The following is a 20,765-nucleotide window of genomic DNA, read 5'->3' on the forward strand; positions in this document are numbered from 1 at the left end:
TCGCTGTGTAGCTGGCTATGCATAAGGGCTGTTGGGTGCTTTGGGGGAACTGCATGCTGCTCCTTGAGCGGAGTAACAAATGGGGCTGAATCGAAGCTGAAGTATAACTGAAAGTAACATTAGTAGGCCCTGAATGACACTTGGCTGAGGTTGCAGATCTGCCCTGCTCTCCAGTATGGTTGACTTTCATCACAGCTTTCACAGTTTGTGGTGGGCTGTGCTAGAAAGTTCAAACTTGACTATAAGAAGGTGTAACTTCCCCACACTACCTGTTGTGGCTGGGTTAGTGCAGAGATCCAGGAGCAGGGACTTTTGCAGAGGATGGTGTATTTCACTGAACCAATGAAATGAAACATAGTATTTATTGGGGTAAGGGAAGGAGCAGATTGAACACTAATGCTGTAGATGGTTTGTCTTACAAGATGACAGGAAGAGCTAGAGCCAGAGCGAGAGCAAGAGGAAGACCTCCAGCACAAGGGACTGCTCTTCCAGCTGTTGGGGCTGCCGCTGTAAGTTGACTCTTTTCTTTAATGAGCACAGCTAGGCTTTGAAACATCATAGCTCAGCTACTTCCTATTTTAGTATGTTGGATGATATGTATACATGTGTATATTCTGTCGGGTTTCTAGTTGTATTAACTCCTTTTTATTAAGGAAATTTTTGTGTGCATACAAGTAAGCATGGAAGTACAGACTATAAGAACCCTGCTACTTGATACAGGACAAACAATTAAACTTGGGTAGCTCTTACACTTGAGTATTATTTCCTCATTAGTGACTTTGTTTTGCTGTACTCTTGGAACTGTGCTGTTTCTTCAGCTGCAGTAGAAAAAGTTGATCCCAACTATTACAGGCTCAACAGACTTTGTCAAGTCAGCTATTCATGTGTCAGCAACCTCAGCAGCCACATATTCTTCCACAAGTAGGAGAGGTACCTGCTGGCTACGGGCGACAGAGGCAAGTTCAGAATGTTCCGCAAGGCCAGGAGAGAAGACCAGAAGGTCAGAAAGTGTAAAAAAGTTAATTGCCTGCAAGAGCAAATGTTTGAAGAGAATGCAATTAAGACATTCTTTAGACTGTATTTCTAATTTTTCTTTTCAAAATGAGATTTATTACTGAGATGTGGAAAAGTCTATTCTACATACTTGTTATCTTAGCATTGTCATTCTAAGGTGCAGGAGTTTTGAAATTTCTGCTCCTTCTGTATTATTTCCTTTATCAGAGCAGTTCAAAACAATAAATTGGAGAGTAGTTGTCACAATTGACTGCATAAATACCAATGGTATATGTCATATTGATATTTCATTATTTTTTTAAATCTTAATAAGGAAGCTAAGCTTTCTTACCTATTTCACATCACAGTGTATTTAAACATTTCAGTGTCAGTTGGAACTGCAAGGAAATATCTGTCCTTGCATTTGCAGAACAGATTATTGATTTGAAGGGTTGACATCTCTTTCATCTGGCTAGTGAGCTGTCATCTTAGTAGTTAGCAGTCTGTAAGTCTCAGGAAGTTAATGTCTTGCCTGGACGCTACTTATGTACATAGCAAAAGCTGAATCTTAACATTTCATGGTTTCTCTTAATTTTGTACATACATTACTTTCTAGTGTGAATTGTATTTGGATCTTATTTGTATATAAGACTTAATTGTAACTCATCCTCTTCATATTTTTAAACAATAGGATTACAAATTTCTGCAGGATTTCAGGAATTGTCTTTAGCAGATAGAGGTGGACGTCGCAGAGATTTCCATGACCTCGGGGTAAATACTCGGCAAACCATTGAACATGTGCAAGAATCAAAAACTGGTATGTTCAGATGAGACTATAGGCATATAAGCAAGTTGAAATGAAAACCAGTTTTGCATTGTTTCTGCTTGTAGTATTCCCTAGAGAGGCAAATAAAAAAAGCCTTTATGGTTTACGAGAAAAAGATACTGTTTGTGCCTGGTATGTGAAGAGGAGTACTAAGGATGACATGTCTGGTGGCAAAGTGCTTGAGACAGAAGTTGTGTAGCATTTTAAATTGCAGCAATTTAGGCCTAAATGATGTTCTTGATGCCCACTTCTTCAAGCAGGATTCTAGGTTTGCTTCTAGGTGTTCCAGTTTGTAACACCTAGCTGAATTTTTAAAGATCTGGTAGTGGAATTTGAGGCCTCTTCTGAAGAAAGCCTTTAGTTTAAATAAAATTCTGCCTTACTTGAGATGGAACCATACATATGAAAAGTTTTCTAGTATGGTAGATATGATTTGTGTATGGTAGGATTTGTTAGTTTTCATCTGAGGTGGTGTATTTATGATAGGAAAAAAGGGATAATGAAAACCAAGTTAACCTGGATGGTACACAGCTAATCTGAAGTGTGTTAGGTTTGTGTCTTTTAAGTCTAGAAGAGATTGAAAGTAGACATGAAAAAAGGGTAGAAATACTTTAATGTGGAGATAGTGCTTACTGGTCTGGGTTTTTGTGTTTTAGTTGTTTGAAACAATCTTGAAATACTGAGAGAAATGTCATCTTGTCCATATGAATGGGACTGTGGGTATTTGGTTTTGTTTGTATGTTTATGATTCATGTAAAGAAAAGTTTGTTTGGGTGGAAATTCAATTCTGTAGTACCTGGCACCAATCCTTAAAGACTGCTTACCTCATTTGATGTCAGAATATTTCTGAGTACTGAGGGAATGATAAAAACCTCAAGTGAGTGAGTGAGCATCTATACTAACTGTGCCTACGTGAGCATTTCCTATACCTGACTGAGCTGGGACAGTTTCAGAGCACAGCTGATCTCTAATGTTTGTCTTAATGGCTTAGTTTTTGTAAATGTCTTAAAGCTGTTGAATTGCTATAAACAGCTTTGTATGTACTAAGGTGTTTGCCTCTCATTTTAGGCACTTCAGGTAGTGTGGTAAAACTGGTTACAAATTACTTTCGTCTGATGTCTCGACCACAGTGGGCTTTGTATCAGTACCATGTTGACTACCATCCTGAGATGGAAGCACGCCGCCTTCGATCAGCTTTGCTTTTTCAGCATGAAAAGTTAATTGGAAAGACACATGCGTTTGATGGATCAATATTATTCTTGCCAAAAAAACTAGACAATAAGGTGTGATACCAGCAGGCTATTTTGTTTTTTATTTTGACTTGTATTTTATGATGTTTCTTGTTTCTTACTCATCTGGATGAGGTTAGACAACTGATGTCCCACAAGCAACAGAAATGGATAGTAAATACAGTATTTTTCCTTTACTCTTCTTTCTCCTTATGTTTTTGTAACTTCTGTATTTTAACATCCAACTTACTTGAGAGGGTGGATGTATTAGGTATATGTGACAAGGATGTGGAGGCAGAGGAGACCTGTGTTGGCTCCTATGGGAAGTAGCTAGAGGCTGCTCTGTGCTGTACACAGCCATTTTAGCTGGCTTCACAACAAACCCACCAGAGATCAAAGCTGATCAGAAAAGTTGATGGCACTTTTGCGTGTTTAAAAAGGTGGTGTCTGGGCAGGTGGATGGGGAATGCCAAAGCAGACCAAAAATCTGAGAAGAAAGGAACAGCAGAAGGGAAGATGCTGTGAAATTATAGTGAGTCTTGCTCCCCCTGCCTTTTGCCACTCATTGTGTCATTTAAAGGTCTGAGTATAACCAGTGGTGGGGACAAAGGAGTCCATAGTGAATTTGAGCCTGGAAAAGAGGAGGGGAGGAAGATGTTTTCAGTGTTTTAATGTTAGTCATTTTGCCTCCAAGTAGCTGAATGAATAATTAAATATATATTAATTAGCAATATATAAAGTTTATTTCTCTAAGTTGAGTCTCCTTTTCTTGCAATGGTAATTGGTAAGTGCTCTCCTTGTCTTCATTTTGAATTCAGCTGCTTTGGGGATAGCCTCCATTCTATTCCACTAGTCATCTTCATCCAACTGAACACAGCATGTCAGGTCATAGTTTACAGTCGTAGGAAATAAAATTCCTGTTTCAGCAGCCTTGAATTATTAATTAGAATCTTAATATACAATTTCTATTCAATATTAGTGGAGCAAAATCCAGATATTGCACTGTTTACCTCTTTTCTTACTAACCTAGCTTCACTTTCACAGGTTAGTGAAGTGTTTAGTAGGACTCGAAATGGAGAGAATGTGAAGATAACAATCACGCTGACTAATGAGTTGCCACCTTCTTCACCTACATGTCTACAGTTTTACAACATCATTTTTAGAAGGTTTGTTGTTCAATTTATTTCTTTCTAAGAAGTAATTTAAAAATATCTCTCAAGCTATTCCTTTCCAAAGAATGGACTACAAAATCATACTACAAATGTAAATTTTTAAGCTTATGTAGCTACTGTTACTCTGTGGCCAGTGTTTTGATGTGCAGTTACCACTGTCTGCCAGAAACATTCATGTGTGAAATGAGTTTATATCTTTTTCCTTAGCAAGCAGATGCATACTGGGAGTGCTGACTTGTAGGCAACGATTCCTAACTCTGCTCTCCTTTTGTGTCTGTGGATTTGCCTCTTAAAGGAAATAGCAGTCCAGACCTCGAACTGGCAAATTACTTTTTTTGCTGTAGTCTTTCCACTTAACCTTGGTACCTGAACTGCCTGGTTCATTTGAAACATAGCTTGTTTATGCTACCTTCAGGTGTTCAGCAAAGGGTTGGGTTGTATGCAAACTTAACCATGAGTTGTCATTATTAAGTGTCTGTGGCCTTTCTAAATTGAGTTTAATGGAAAGTTTATGTTCATACCTGTTTCATCTGTTCAAATGAATAAAAAATGAGGTTGTGCAGGGGAATGGGACCAGGTGTAGTTTGATGAGGTGAATTGTAGTGGTAAATGATATCCATGTTTCAACTTCTAGGATTCTGAAGATGTTGAATTTGCAGCAGATTGGACGCAATTATTACAACCCCAGTGACCCAATCACCATCCCTAATCACAGGTTTGGCAAAAAGGGTACTCAAGTTTAGAAGTGATACAGGGAGAAAGGATGGTATTTTGTTAATGCACCGATGACTTATCTTGTAATAAAACCTTGGACTTAAAAGCTGGTGTTCTGGGAAGCATGAGACTTCCTTCTCCTAATTTTATTTCTTCTATGTGTAAGATCTTATTGCTCATTACCAGTCTCTGTTCTGCTGTTATATTTTACCCCAATGTCAGAAACCATGCTGAAGTGTCTGTAAGGCTGCAATCTCTGAATACTTGAATTCTAAAGCTCAAGAGTATCCAGCCTTCATTCTGAAGTCCATCTAATCTGCCATGAAAATTGATAGCCAGTCATACCCCATCAGCAGTTGTGGAACTCTGGTATTGCTGACTCATATTGTGTTCTGGTCCCATACAATGTGCATAGTGCTTCTGGCTAGCCTGTGGAGAAGCTAGTAAATTTGAGTTTTTAATTCTGTTAGATTTTAGCAGCTTGTTTATATTTGGATAATGATTTCTTTGTGTCTTGACTGATTTCTGCTGTCTGAGAAACTAGAGGTGAGCATTGAGATGCCTTAAAGCATGTTAAGACTCTCTTTTTCTTGGACAGGTTGGTAGTTTGGCCAGGCTTCACAAGCTCTATCCTTCAGTATGAGGAAAACATTATGTTATGTGCAGATGTCAGCTATAAGGTTCTTCGCAGTGAAACAGTGTTGGATTTTATGTACAGCCTGTATTGCCAGGTTGAAGAGCAACGATTTAAAGATGCCTGTGCTAAAGAGCTGATAGGTTTAATTGTTCTTACAAAGTAAGTATTTGTGGACTCCTCTTTAGAGTTCTGTTTAGTTTTCTTTGGATGTTCCATGTCCTGAAGTATACAATAAAATGTAAAGCATGAAAATGATATCATTGTCAAGCTAGCGAATTAATCTAGGTGACAACACAGAAAAGCAGGACTTGCTTGTTTTCATTTGGTGTTATTACAGTTTATCTTTTAGTAGAATTGACAGCCTATTACAACTGAAAACTTGAACTTGCTAATACAAGCAAAGCTTTCAATGACGTATTAACCTTTTCATTCTGCCATTCTATTTCTTCTCTATTTAAGTGAAGGTTATAAAAAAAACTGATTAAATTGTTTATTTAGGTACAATAACAAAACCTATAGGATCGATGACATTGACTGGGATGGCAATCCAAAGCGTACCTTTAGAAAAGCAGATGGTTCTGAGATCAGCTTTGTGGAATACTACAAGAGGGTATGGAAACGTAGTGCTTGTGCGTGCATTATGCTTTAGCTTGGAGTGTTACAGCATTTAGATGTTTACTTACAATGTGTGGATTTGTAATGCATAGCTGTCATTTACAGAATTTTTAATGGATATTGTAATTGAGAGCCTTAAGTAATGTACAGGGTGTGAGTAGTCCAGTGGTGACTGGACGCCAGTAACCAGAAGTGTACCTCAGAGGTCAGTACTAGGTCCAATCCTATTTAAAATCTTAATGATCTGGATGATGGGCCAGTGTGTACCCTCAGCAAGTTTGCAGATAATTTACTGGAGGTAGTATATATCAACAGTCATCTGAAAAGAAATTACTCTTCAATGCTTCGGATTCTTTTGAACAAACTTTATGTATGTCTTTCTGCTATTGTATGGCTTTCTACCACTGTCATTGGGAAAATTTTCTGCCATCAGGTTCAACTGTAAAACAGGAGGACACTTTAATAAACTAGAAGGAAAATTTGCATTACCCATTCTAGGTCAGGATGGAGTTTAGAAATGATAAATTTTCCCTGACTTATTTACGTCTGCTTTTACTTTGTTTGTTTGATTTTAAATGCTTCCTTTGGATGTTTTCTGACGTTTGATTCTCATGAAGAAAAAGTTGAACTGTGAAGTACGCTGTTTGACTGACTTGTGTTGCCTTTCTGTTGTTTTTTGTTGTTTGCTGGGGTGGGGGTTGTGGGGTGTGTGTCATGTGTTTGGGGGGGGGGGTGTGGGTGTTTTTTTTCTGTTATAAACTAAAGCAGTGACAACTTGACAAACCAGCTCTTGCCAGATTAAGGAAAGGTTGGCTGGAGGGTTGAAATTCAGAAACTTCCCTTGTTTAATTCCTGTAATACTTTGTTGCTCTACAGGGCAGGAGCCTTGTCTGTTACAGAGCCGGAATGAGTTTCCTAAGCTTGAATTAGATACTGTGGATGATACTGCCTCAACTGAGGCAGAAGCATTGTGCCATCTCTTACAAGTCAACAGTTAGTTGTCCTCAATAGAGAGAATAGTACTTTCTTCTTTGGCCTTTTCCAACAAAACCAGTTCCTGGTGAAAAAGTTGCTGGTTGCTTTGTTTTGGTTTTGTTTATTTTAGGAAAGATTTTGCTTATTTTTAGAAGTGAATGTTACTATTAAGAAAACAGAGTGCTTGTTACGAATAAACTAACTTTCAATTTGTATTTCTAATACAGCAATATAATCAAGAAATTACTGACTTGAACCAACCTGTCTTGATCAGTCAACCTAAGAGGAAGGCCAGCAGTCTGCCAGGCCCTGTGGTTCTAATTCCAGAACTGTGCTTCCTAACAGGTACTCCAGCATTTTTTTCGTATCAAAGCATATGTCAAACCATAATGTCTACTGAAATTGGTACTCTGACAGCAGGCTCATACCAAGTTAAAGAGAAATGTTTTGTTTTATAAATGTGAGTTTGTAAACTAGTTTAGTAGCTAAAGATTGAACATTCTAAAGAGGCTGGAAGGTTTGAGAGGTTGCAAAGTCCCTACAAATGGTGTTCAACATTGGCCCACTGGTAACTTGCAAAGTTTTTTGGTGGTAAAACTCAAGTTGAAAAAGAGAGATTTCCTATATATTGATAAATTATTATAGAGTATATAAATATGTATTTTTCTCTGATATATGCACTTTGTACTAGTAATATCTGTCCATCTCAGCACTGTTTTGATTTGGTTTAGAAGTGTAAATAGAACTGCATGTCTTGTGTGGTTTCCTGTCAAGTGCAAAAATCTAGATTTTATTTTTTCCAGACAGAATGTGTGTACAGGGAGCAGCTGAAACCTTGAAAAGTACTGATGCCACTTTCTGTGTCTGTAATACCTGCATAGTTAATATAGCATGACTTGCAAATTTGCTTTTCTTAGTCCTCTAACTTTTACTCAGAAAAAGATTTTGCTGTTAACAGGATTAACTGAGAAGATGCGTAATGATTTTAATATGATGAAAGACTTGTCTATTCATACACGGCTGCCACCTGAGCAAAGGCAACGTGAAATTGGAAAACTCAGGGATTACATCCAAAAGTATGCTACCCTAGTGTCTTCTATACTTCTTTCTTTGTCTTGAAAAATGTGTACAATAAACTTCTTTCTTAAGAAGTTCCATAAAACTTTGGAAATCTTACATGTTCTAAGTCTCAGCAAGAGCAAATGTCTTTGTTTTAAGTTAAGTCTTCTCTTTTCTTAACAGTGATGAAAATGTTCAGAAGGAACTCCAAGACTGGGGTTTAAATTTTGATTCTAATTTATTGTCCTTTACGGGAAGAGTTGTTGAAGGAGAAAAGATCTTTCAATCAGGACGTGTGGTAAATAAAAACAACTTCTAAAATCTGGATCTCACTGATGAAGCAAACTCTTAAGGAAGGAAATGCTACTAGTTGGTTTATAAATGAAGGATTGTGAGTGAACACATCATACACAAGTCTTGTCCAAACAGGAGTCTCACAAACTTTCACATTGCTTACAAGTTATTTTCAGAAACCTCAGAAGACTTTTCTGGCTTGACATTTGACTAGTGTCTTCCTTGCAAAACAGGCCCTTTGTCTAAACAAAGTCCTTTCAGATACATAAATTAGGAGACTAGAGAGGTCTCTAACTAGTTTAACTGCTGTAGTTTGTGGTTGGTAGGATGCTGATTTTAATTTCCCTACTATCTCTTATTTACAGTTTGATTACAACCCTCAGTTTGCTGATTGGTCAAAGGAAACCAGGGGAGCAGCCTTAATCTGTCCAAAGCCGCTGGATAACTGGGTGTTAGTATACACACGGCGCAACTATGATACTGCTAATACATTAGTTCAAAATCTGTTTAAAGTCACGCCATCTATGGGAATGAGAATGAAAAAGGCGACCATGTAAGTATCTTTAGAAACTGGATAGAGAAATCGTTATATATTCATTAGGATATTTTTGTTAGCACGCTTAGGCTGTTAAATGGGGAGTTGAGTATGTCACACTACAGATTTCTGTGAGATTTGTAATAGAACCAGGTTGCTCTCAGTGTGCAAGTTGTTCACTTTTCTGTAGTGGCTGACTTTCTTACTCATGTTTATTTGTGGGAGCTTTTACTGGGGATCAAAGCGTTCCAAAATCAGTGTTGGACATACAATCATTTAAGCAAAACTTTCTCAGGTGGAGCTGTATTTAGTACAAGAATACATACTTTTCTCTCTGACTTTATTCTCATTGCAAATATCTTCATCTGTGCTTGCTTTTAGCTTCACATTTTGTTGCTCATGGAAGTCTTAGTTGGGGATGATTCCTCTTTATCTTTGAAATATGTGAATGTTGTACATTTATTAATTGCTGTACATGTGACACAGTACCGATACATCATGAGCATGGATGCTTTTTGCTGAAGTTTCAATAGCTGTTAAGTTTTTTTCTGTGAGCATTTTTTCTCTCTTCCCTTTCAGGATTGAAGTAGATGACAGAACAGAAGCTTATCTAAGAGCTTTACAGCAAAGTATTACCCCTGAGACAAATATAGTATGTATTTGAATCCATGATTTCAAATCATTATATCTATCTAATTGGTGTTTTCAGACTAGTGGGATTTGTTCTTAGAAATAAAATTCCTGGCTCCTGATTATCTATTACATGCCTACTCATACTTCTGTTCACACACCCTAGGCTAACTATAGATATCATTCTGGAAAAGAGCTTTTGTACTTGGCTTTGAAGTAATAGACACTGAAAGTGTTACAGGTATTTCTTTCACTGTGAGCACTTGAATATTTCTCCTGAGCATAAGAAACTTTTCCTAAAGGATGACTGTTACATAAATCTGAGAATGCACTGTCTTAAAACCTCTTTCTTTCTTTAAAGGCAGTGTGTGTTTTGTCTAGTTCCCGAAAGGATAAATATGACGCTATCAAGAAATATTTATGTACAGATTGTCCCATTCCAAGTCAGTGCGTGCTTGCTCGCACTTTAAGCAAACCTCAGACTGCTATGGCTGTAGCCACAAAAATTGCCTTACAAATGAACTGTAAAATGGGTGGAGAACTTTGGACTGTTGAGATCCCAGTAAGTATTTTTTTTTTCTTTTTAAATGGTAACTGTTTTCTTTATTGAGCATTATTTTGAAAACAAGCTTTTTGCCCCAAAAGGAAATTTGAGTGTTCTTTTGGTTTGTTGTTTTGTTTGTTTGTTGTTTTTTTCTTTGTGTGTCTCTGTTAGAAGAGACATGAAGTTAAATATGACATAGACATTTAATTGAAGAATTCAGTGGTCATAGTTTACTTAAGTGTTCTGAAAGCATGCATCTTATGTCATGATCTTGTTACACTATAGGATTGAGATGGTAGGTGCTTTGACATGTTTTAATGTACTAATACATATTCTGTATTGATTCCTTTTAAGCTGAAGCAGGTAATGATTGTGGGAATTGATTGTTACCATGACACTTTAGCTGGGAAGCAGTCAATTGCAGGATTTGTTGCTAGCATGAATCAAACATTGACACGGTAAGATTTCAATGCCAAAAAGATAAATCTTTCCCTTAACTTGAAAAATAACTTGAATTGGTTAGGCCATCATGAAAGTGTCCAAATGATTGATCTACTGTGTGTTGTTACCAATATTGTGACTTAGTTTTTCCACTGCATCCCTTAGGTGATAGTTTTGCCCTTCTATGGTGCTTGGGAGAGGAGGCAGAGGTTGGGATGAGTAGAGGACATCTGGGTGACAGGTTCTTGCCTTTTGAGCTGGTTTGTGTGAAAGTGTTTTGATTTGAGAGGAATTGCACTTGATGGTAAGACATTTAACTGCCATGGGGACTTTGCCAGGGAAATGCACTCATAACACACCAGCTCCTGCTTGACTGCCTTGACCTACAGCAGCCAGAAAGACTTAAGTGGTTATAGCCATTTGAAAAAAAACTTCCTTGATGTAAGCCTGGGAAATGCTTTGAAGGTCAGATTTTATCTTTGTTTTTCACAGGTGGTTCTCACGTTGTGCTGTTCAAACTCGTGGGCAAGAACTTGTGGATGGACTCAAAGCCTGCTTGCAAAGTAAGGGAAGGCTTTCTTCTCTTCTTGAGTCAGTCCTGAGGAATGGAAGTTTTAGCTTCCTCAAAACACCTCCTCAGCTGTCTTGAGGGGGAGGCATTGCCACCTTACACTTAGATAAAAGCACATTAGAAATACAGTTATAAATATTGCTGAAAAGTATTAGCATTATATGTATGTTCTTTCATATTTAATTGTAACAGTAAATAGTACTTAGTGTGCTTCAAGAGTGCTTTAAAGGAGACCAATATAAAGGATGACAGCTTTCTTGCTGAGAGAGGCCAGTGGAGCAGATAATCTCCTTTGGTTTTTTGTGGGCACACAGCTAAACCAGATTATTTTGCAGGTAACATTTGTGTACCATGGTGCATGCCTGTTTCAGGTTACTGAAAGATCAAGGGGCCTTAGGTTTCAAAACTTACTGCTGTTTTTTCAGTTAAAAAAAGACTGTTTTTGTTTTGGAATCAATTCTCATTATAGCTAACAGCTTTTGCTGGTTTTATTGTTTTTAAGCTGCTCTAAGAGAATGGTTCAAGTGGAATAAGTGTCTGCCCTCTCGTGTTATTGTGTATCGTGATGGTGTTGGAGATGGACAGCTGAGTGCTTTGGTTAATTATGAAGTACCTCAGTTTCTGGATTGTTTGAAGAATATTAGTAAAGACTACAAGTAAGTTTGTTTCCACAACCCCACTTTTTATGCTGCAAGACAAATACACAACAAAATACAGAGGTTAGAGATTATGATCGTGTCATCTTTTCATCTCTATTTTGACTTGAGCTCAAGTAACTGCTTTTCTGATGATTGTTAACAGGATTTGAGATACCTAACCTGTAACTCAACAGAAAAAGGTTTTAGTACACACCCTATATGAATATTCAAGACACACACAGTGTCCAAGCACTTCTGTGCAGGTTTCAACATTCTGCTTTAGGACTTGCTAACTGCAGTGACTTGGTTTCTTAATCTGCTCTGAAAAATGGAAATATTTCCTGACACTCAGGCAGGTGGAACAAAAAAGAAAAGCTAAGAAACTGAAGTGCTTACTGCTTGTTTCACTTTTGTTAATGGCTTGCTGTTTTCCAAAAATAGTTAAAACACTGTGTTTCCTGTATGAAAAGATGAGGTTGAGAGACAGTGGAAATCGGGTATCTATTTAGAATATCCCTTTGTGGTCTGGTGTGTCTCCCTATGAAGTTTAATATAAACCAAACTGGTAAGAAATAGTATCAAAGTTGCACCTGAAACCAAAAATCCTGAAGTTACAAAAAATGCCTTATTTAATATAAATCAAGGAATTGGAGAAGAATTATACATGAAATTAATGCTCTGGAGAACTCAAAGTGCTTTTAATTTGAAACTCTAGAGACTCTGCTCCTGTGACACTCTCAGTACAGTATTTCAGAATAATTTTGGCTTTTCTCTTTTACTTTAGTCCAAGACTTACTGTGATAGTTGTGAAGAAACGACTGAATACCAGGTTCTTTGCACAGTGTGGTGAAGCACTTAAAAACCCACCCCCTGGTACTGTGGTTGATGTGGAGGTTACCAGACCAGAATGGTGAGTTAGTGTAAAAGTAACACTTGGATTTGCTGGCAATCTGCTAACAAAAGAAATTTATCCAATAGTAAACTATCTGAGGGATCATGTTTTAGCCAGATTTGGCGACGACAGAGGTTCTTGGAATCAATACGGCTGACCAATATGATCGGGTATTGATCCTTTATTGTTCCAGTATTGCAGGCCTATGGCTCAGGCCTATGGTGAAAGCATGGCACAGTAAAGCATGGAAGGAAAGGAGATAGGACAGGCAGGAAAAGAAGAAGTGCGTAGCAAGGAAACTGCTACAATTTATATAACCTTGGTGTACCTTGTTGGCATGAATTCATTGGTTGCCTACGAGTGACCACACATCACACTTTTGTAGATTATTGGTCCAACTATGGATGACACTTGAGGTTTGTTGATGCAGGTGCATGTCCTGTTGTCCCAAGATAACTTACTATGTTTCTAGCTACCAGCGTCTTGTTTTAGTTACAGTGCTGCAGGCACAGCACTGTTTTGGCATACTGGTAGCTGGCTCTGCACTTACGCTGAGCATGGCCCACCACCATGTCAGGCTCTAGGCCTGCACTGCCAGATTGCTCACACTGCTGGTCACTGTCATTCCCACATCATGTCAAAGAATATTTTTTGTTTTCTGTTCCAGGTATGATTTCTTTATTGTGAGCCAGGCTGTGAGAAACGGTTGTGTTACACCCACTCATTATAATGTCATTTATGACACCAGCAAACTGAAACCAGATCATATACAACGTTTAACCTACAAACTTTGCCACATGTACTATAACTGGTCGGTGAGTTGTTTCTCTGGGCAGCGATAATATTTTTCTTCTAAGACTGCCACATCTCTGTGCAGTAACAACCTACAAGAATGTAGAAAAGGATATCCTTAAAACACCCCTGCAGATCCACAAAGCCTGCAGGGTGCCTCCGGAGCTTGAGAGCTGGATGTTTTATAGGTTCTGTGATCAGTCTCTGTCTAAGGGCTGAAGAGTAAAGTCAGCTTTATTCTTGTTGTTTGTCTTATTTATTATTGTTCCCACAGTCTGTGTCAAAAGCAAAACTGAAATGATGATTTCTTACTGCAAAAACACTTTTAGCTGTGTGGAGATAGAACCTCATCCTCCATTTCCACGGAGGCTGCTTCTGTTGCATGCCAAGATCAGCACATGGTCAGCTCTTGCCAGAGGTGTGCTTTAGATTTGTCAGTTTAGTGATCACAAATATGACACAAGACTTACCCATATCCCATCTCCTGTGAGATCCAGCATCCAATGCAGAGCTGCATAAAAGGCTGTTTTGGAAGGAGGATTTGGGAAGTCTTTTTTGCATCTCTTCTATGAAGTGCTTTTTAAAAACTGTTCAGTGTATGTAGTATTGTTTTCAGAAATTAGTGTAAACTACAGGGAACAGACATTTTAAACCTATCAGACTTTTGAATTCTAATACTCTGTTACAGAGAATGATGCTTACTAAAATGACTTGAAAATAGTTCCTTTTGTTTTGTGTCTTCTGCAGGGTGTTATCAGAGTACCTGCTCCTTGCCAATATGCTCATAAACTGGCTTTCCTCATCGGTCAGAGTATTCACAAGGAACCAAACCTGCTGCTTTCAGACAAACTTTACTACCTCTGAAGTTAAGTTACTAGCTAAAAAATATAGTTCCTTTTCCAGGAATGGTGAATTGTCAGGGGCTTGCATGTTGTGTTGTTTTGTTCTTTAGAAAGGTGTTTATGGCGTAATGAGAACGTGCAGTTGTGGAACTTTTATTTTCTATGTAGCAACTAAAAGGAGTAGGCCTGGTTTTTGCTGTTCTTATTTATGTTTTGGGGAAGTCTTACTCAGAATTACTTCTAAATACAGGATCTATAGTTGTGTAGACCAAACTCTGAATTTCTCCAGTTTTAATTTTCAAAATGCAATTGTTGCAGGGATGGAAAGCTGATACGGGGCTGTGTGACTCAGCAGGGCCTCTCCTGTTGACATCCATTTTCTTAGGCTTGTAATTTCTTATTTACTACATAGTGTGAGTTAACTGGTCTTTAGACCACCACAAATTCATAACAGGAATCAACTAAGTTTCTTGGCTGGCATTGTTTAACTGAACGCTTGTTAAATGAGAAGAAAAATGTTGGTGCCCCTGGTGTGCAAAAAGGTAGATGGCTGTACTGTTACTAGCTGGTTTTGCAGTTCCAAGTAATGGGCAGTGTGCAGGCCTTAGTTTGTGTTGATGGAAACCGATTTCAGGTTTTTGCATCACTAGCTGCCAAGTCAGACTAGCGCATGTGGAAGAATTGGATGAGCGCTAACTGACTTGCTGTGGGCCTTGTTCCTTTCCTTTGTGAGATTTCAATAAAGTTGCTGCATTCATCCTTGCACGTGTAGCTATATTTGTGTACATACGGCATGACTGAGCTCTGGGCATACTCTGACAAATGCTAGAGTAGCTTCCTAATCCTTCTTGATCTCTGGAAGCTCCTGGAAACTTGCATGTAGATGAAACTGTTATTTCCCCAGCTAACTTTAGCAGCTGCCAACAGCTCTGAAGTAATGAGGGAGCTCTATTATTACTATTCAGTTTGGGTTTTTTTTCCTTCCTAGGCTGAGAGACCTGCCTCTTCTTTTCCCATGAAATGTGTAATGAAGAGAAGCATAGGGGGTTTTGACCAGTATTTCAGTCTTTGGTATCATACAGTGGTGGCTTTCCCTACTCACTGCTTTGTTTTGTATTTCTTCCTAGTTATGTATCACTTACTTACACCTGTGGTAGGTGTTTGATCTGGTGCCTGTCATTTGAGGGCAAAAGCGACGGAGTTAGTGCAGCTGCCTCCTCAGTCAGCAACAGAAAGGTGGGAAATGGTCGCTGCGGGCCGCTACTTTTCCCCATGCGTGAACATAGCTTGAACCATTACTGCGTGCTGAGTGATCCTACCCGCGGTGTCTGAGCCTTTAGGAAGGGAGGGCAGCTGATACAGGACATGTATGAAACATACTGCACTCTAGAAAATATCAAATCATTTATTTATATAAAATATAATACACAACAGTTGTACACATGCACACATCCACACAGTACTTTACCACAAATTTAGGCCAGTTATTTCCTTTTTAATTAAATGTTATAATCTAGCACACAGTATCTTACAGTAATTTACATTGTTATCTGAAGACACAATGGGGAAGCTTCGAGCATTCATTTATAAACCTTCCATAAATTACAAAAAGAAAGGCAGTCTGAAAAGTATGTATAAACAGTAAAAACAATTTACAAATGGACAAGAATTACAAAATAGTAACAGCCAATGACTGCCATCAATGTGTAAGATTGTTTTTCTTGAGATGCCAATATTGCAGTTAATATTTGATTATCATCTCTTGCAGCCTTATTACTGGCTAGGGCTTGTGTGTGTGTAACACAGTTGGTTTATTTTTTTTTTTTTTTACTTGAGACATGCACTTTATCATGAGTCTGACATCAACAATATGAAAATGCCTTTTAACTTAAGACTGTACCTCCACAGGTAAAAAAGTCAGGGAGTAAAGGGGTGGGGTTTTTTTGGTGGAGTTACTGGTTTGGTTTGGTGTGTTGTTTTGTTCCCCTGGTAATTTAGAAGTGACCCAGGAACTCCAAAACTGGAGGTCACATGATTGAAACTGGGTAAGTTGCTGAATAACTTACACTGTATCCGATAGGGAAAATGTGTTGACAACAGAAATCAATAGAAGTAGTGTAGTTTAGTTTAGAGAGGGGGGAAAAAAAAGAAAAACAAAGGGGGAAAAAAAGCAGCAAAACCCAAAAGAGAGCATTTTGCACAGCACTTTCAAACTCCCAGGAGTTACATCAGACATTGAATGGAGTCAGTAACACAGTATTGATCTTAAATTACCATGTTTGAGGGAAAATGAAGACAGTTGAACACACAGTACATACAAAGTATACGCTGCATATTTATTAGACAGTACAAATCATTGTGCATTAATAAGGCAAAACATCAAGGCTGATTAAACTAGGAGTTTCAAGACCATTTTTGTTAATGATAAGGATTAGATACAGTGGGGTGATCCCTCTGGACCAGGAATCAGTGAATAGTTTTCTTCCCCCCACTCATGGTTAATGGAGACCAAAGGCTGAGATTTATCCAATGGAGTTGCAGGTGTTGAGTTGACTTCAAATAAAACCATGTTCTTCTGGTCTTAATCCCATACAAAATTTATTTAGTTGTTTGTTGTTTTTTTTAAAGAAAAAAATATTTGCAACAACACATCCACTTCCTTAGTTCTTGCTGTTCTGATTAAGCAATTCACATGATTCTATTGATGTCAGAGTTAAAAATGTAAAGGTTTGGTAAAGTTGTAGTGCATAGTCATGAAAGCCCTAGTTTTGACGTTTAAAAAAAATAAAAATACACAGACTGGAAGCTTTACAAGTTGTCCAGGAGAACATGAATCATTTCACTGCACCAAGCTTTTTCAGCAGTTTCTTGCCTTTGGAAAGCAGCCCCTTTTTCTTTTTCGAGGACATATCCCTGCCTCTCCCAGGACTACCAGAACCCATAGGTGACGTAGGTGACCCAGAATGGAGATGAACTGTGGGGGATGGTGCTCTCCGTGATGTACCTGTATTCTCAGGAGGAACCTATTAGGTACATTGTTATAATTTATTGAATGTTTGAAAGCTTAAAAGCTATTATCATCAAGAAAGTTGGTAACATCACTTGTCCCACTACCCACTTAAACAAAAGGGCTGTTTTTTTTCTTTGTGGCTTAGAATACTGTATGGGCTTAGGGAAACTAGATAAATATTGAGGGGAAAAAAATGCAAAGACTAGAGAACACTCCCATAGAGCCCTGGTTTGGGTGGACTTTTGTACAGAAAGACTTCTTTGCCGTAGCTTTTGCCACAAAAGCCACAAAATCGGTTTGGGTTTTGCATTTCAGTACTCAGTACGGAAATGTAGAGGGATACTTTTGGCAGTATTAAGAAACACAAATTTGTTAATTACTAGAGCTTAGCAATCTATAGAAGCCAAACCCTTTCCGGAAGAAATTACTTAAATTGATACATGATCACTTAATTTTTAGTGTCTTTAAAATGCTTTACAATTGGCTAGCAAACTTTATGTACATATTTGAGAAGATGGCACACTGGCTTAAAATAAAAGGGAAAAAAAAAAAAAAGGGAAAAAGAAAAAGCTAAAATGAACCTTAATTGCAATCAAAGAAAGCTTAAAGACCCTGACTGCTTGATGTGTATGCTGCAGCTATGAGGTGGCTGAATGATGGTGAGTACTTGAACTATAGCTAGATGACAGCATTCCTAAATATTTTGAACAGCTATTTTTAGAAATTATTTTAAAATTATTTTTAAATCATCAAAAGCACTTGAATGAAAAGAATGCTAAAACTACTTATACTCAGCCTACCCTAACTACAGTGCCCGGCTGACAACATGTGGTACTAGCAGTTAAGATGATATTATCATAGTAGAATCCATGCCTTAGGGACCCCTGTTAGCTTGTAGGTCAAGTTAAAACATCAGCAATTTACTGGCTGGTTGTGCAACAGGGAGTTTAAGCAAAGGGGCTTCAAGCCTACTTTGATTTTAAATCAAGGTCTAATTCTAATGGAAAGAAAACAACTTGGTAAAGCACCCCAACGTACACCTGAAGATACCAGATATTTAGTCTAATGCATTCATTCAGTGAGCTGCATGGTTCATTCCGAGACTTTTATTGCATTGGTAAACCAACAGTTGCTGATATTTCAAATGTGCACTTCTAGAAAAATCCGAGCAGGTTGTACTGTAGGAAGGGATTTTTTTCAGAATGGTTAAGTAGTTGGTCTTAGGCAAACTGGGGTATAATCGATTATGGAAAACACATTTTTAAGGCAGAGAATTTGTAGCTATATTCGAGTGTAATGAGTTTCAAAACCAACTATACCCTTGTAAACTACCGTTCGTATCAGCTTGTGTTTTGTTTGCACGCTCCTTAAGGGCTGGGGGAGTTGTGCTTTTCTCCTGATAGTGGAGCTTGGAATTTTTATATCCCAGGTTGGCTAACAATGCAATATGCAGCTTTTGTTTGTAGGGTAGTTAGACATCAAACTCTTCTTGCTATGTAAACATAAACATTTAGCTAAGAAAGAAATATGTTCCAAACGCCGACCTTCATAAAGTGAAGTCAAATTGATTTGTTTCCAAGGATTCCTTTTTAAAGGATTTGTCTCCTAAAACCTCTAAATTGACTTGACTAGGTACAGTAAAAGCAGACAGTTCTGTGGCCAAGGCTTTTGGAGACATATTTCTTTTCTCTTTCTTTTTTTTTTTTTCCCCCACAATTAGGTTTCAAGACTTGCATTAGAGAGCCAGGTAGCTTTAATTGAAATCTCTATTGGTATCTTCAGTTGCTCACTTACGTGAAGGCTACATTGCCTTATTAAGGTGTGAAATGAACACTCTTCTTCTGTTTCCAAGCAGATGAGCAAAGAAATAAAAATATATATAAAATATATAATATAGAAAAGTATTGCAGTGACGAAACAAAACAAAAAATGAGATACTCTAAACATTAGTCTTTCATAAACTATAAGTCTCTGGGCAGTTAACTAATGCTGGTTGGAATAGGAAGTCATAAGGATTAAAAGAGGAGCACTGTCCAGTTACAGTTGGTATTTAAAGGAATGTGGGTACCAGGCCTGTGTCCACAAGAACTTTTGCTTTCATCAAGATACTGCTTGTCACAAGAGTGGGTTGGAAGCACTGGGAGGCATCTACTTTCACCAGGGAAAGCTACTTAGGCTCAAATTGTAACTGAAGGTACTGCAGTGACTGCAATCAAATGGTCAATTTAGTTTCTTCATTTACAATTGTAACCAGCTAGCAGAGGGCTCAGTAAAGTAATTTTTCTTTAGGTTTTGTATACTTGAAAGTTAACTTTAAATGGGCAAATGGATTAAAAATGTTAAAAGTAATGTCTAAATTATATATGAGACAGAATGGAATGGAAAGTAAAAACGTAAAGTTTTGCTAATTTGGTTGCTTACCCTTTTTGCTTTTGTACGCATCGGTGTGTCATGAACATATCGCGAGGGTGCATCAGACAGATAGACCTCAACATCATCAGGCACTTCTTCAAGGAAGTTGGAAGGAACCAGCCCCTTTTGTCCATTAAGTTCACCCTGCGCATGATGAAAAGTACTGTGAATGTTTTGACTAAAGCAAGTGTTGGTGCCTAAGAAGGCAAGGACCTTTCAGAGCCAGTGAGGAGCAGAAGACAGCCATCTAAAGTCACTTGGGACCTTAAGAGCTTACTTGCTGCTGAAAACTGCAAGAGCTGTTGTGCACAGTGGAGAGCAGAGGAACTCCTGTTCTTTATCTAGGCACAGTGGAGAAGCAGGAACTGAAGTGCCACACAATTTCTAGATGTCGGTCCTTAGGACTGTAGCATCATAAATGTGTGGGGCTGGGCTGTACTGCTCAGGCAATCACATTATTCCTTTGGGTCTCAACTTCTACAATGTTTTGGAAAATGACAGCTGGGCCTGTTTTCTGGGGTGAAAACACCATGGAAATGTGAAATGCAAGTTCACGATGCAGCTTGGCTGCTACTGTCAATTTGAAGACCATCCAGCTGGGCAAGCAGTGCTGGAATACTGTTTGTCAGGGTTAAATGCTCCTTCTCCTTCAAGGAGCAACAAACTAGTGGGGGCAGTTAGCTACAGCTTAAACCACTGAACTGTTTAATGGATATAATAGAACCAATTAACCCTTTATTGTAGGAGAGGCTGGATCTAGCCTTTTCTCCCACATTGCCATTACACATAATTTACATGTTATCAAAATCCACATTTCTAACAAGCTTATCAAAGAAAATATCACTTATAAAATGCCAGAGCAGCTCTGAGCTGTATGAACAACCACCCCTAAAATTCTGTGCAGAGCTGGTGAGTAAACTTCAGTGCCTTATGATCTCCTCCAG

The 20,765-nt window shown here is 38.2% G+C and overlaps 2 protein-coding genes across 5 annotated transcripts in view; one reads left to right on the plus strand and one right to left on the minus strand.

Moving 5' to 3' along the window:
* The first annotated feature begins 422 nt into the window (after nt 1–422).
* On the plus strand, nt 423–14,421 carry PIWIL1 (piwi like RNA-mediated gene silencing 1). Of its 2 annotated transcripts, none has more exons than XM_054173077.1 (20): nt 423–509; nt 853–1,000; nt 1,685–1,810; nt 2,888–3,102; nt 4,093–4,214; nt 4,855–4,935; nt 5,533–5,730; nt 6,070–6,181; nt 7,389–7,506; nt 8,120–8,237; nt 8,404–8,518; nt 8,880–9,067; nt 9,629–9,705; nt 10,045–10,241; nt 10,578–10,681; nt 11,157–11,227; nt 11,738–11,891; nt 12,658–12,783; nt 13,433–13,580; nt 14,305–14,421. In XM_054173077.1, exons 1-20 carry the CDS (start codon nt 423–425, stop codon nt 14,419–14,421), a joined length of 2,622 nt encoding a protein of 873 aa, XP_054029052.1. The 2 variants fall into 2 exon arrangements, with proteins under 2 accessions (XP_054029052.1, XP_009909329.2); XM_009911027.2 differs by having other exon boundaries at nt 853–979; nt 1,679–1,810.
* A 2,124-nt stretch (nt 14,422–16,545) lies between these two features.
* Nucleotides 16,546–20,765, minus strand: part of RIMBP2 (RIMS binding protein 2) — a 63,725-nt gene continuing 59,505 nt past the window's right edge. For all 3 annotated transcript variants that reach the window (XM_054173299.1, XM_054173297.1, XM_054173298.1), the window contains 2 exons: nt 19,831–19,965; nt 16,546–17,422 (listed from right to left, as the gene is read on the minus strand). In XM_054173299.1, coding sequence (XP_054029274.1) covers nt 17,234–17,422; nt 19,831–19,965 — 324 coding nt within the window. In that variant the 3' untranslated portion in view covers nt 16,546–17,233. The remainder of the gene's footprint in view (nt 17,423–19,830; nt 19,966–20,765) is intronic.

This window comes from Dryobates pubescens, chromosome 25 (genome assembly GCF_014839835.1).
Source record: "Dryobates pubescens isolate bDryPub1 chromosome 25, bDryPub1.pri, whole genome shotgun sequence".
Lineage (NCBI taxonomy): Eukaryota > Metazoa > Chordata > Aves > Piciformes > Picidae > Dryobates > Dryobates pubescens.

Excerpts from the sequence above, each read along its gene's own strand:
- PIWIL1 (XM_054173077.1), top strand. The coding sequence starts at position 423 with ATGACAGGAAGAGCTAGAGCCAGAGCGAGAGCAAGAGGAAGACCTCCA. Across the intron at positions 11,228-11,737 it reads ACTCAAAGCCTGCTTGCAAA|CTGCTCTAAGAGAATGGTTC; the intron begins GTAAGGGAAGGC and ends ATTGTTTTTAAG. Across the intron at positions 11,892-12,657 it reads AATATTAGTAAAGACTACAA|TCCAAGACTTACTGTGATAG; the intron begins GTAAGTTTGTTT and ends CTTTTACTTTAG.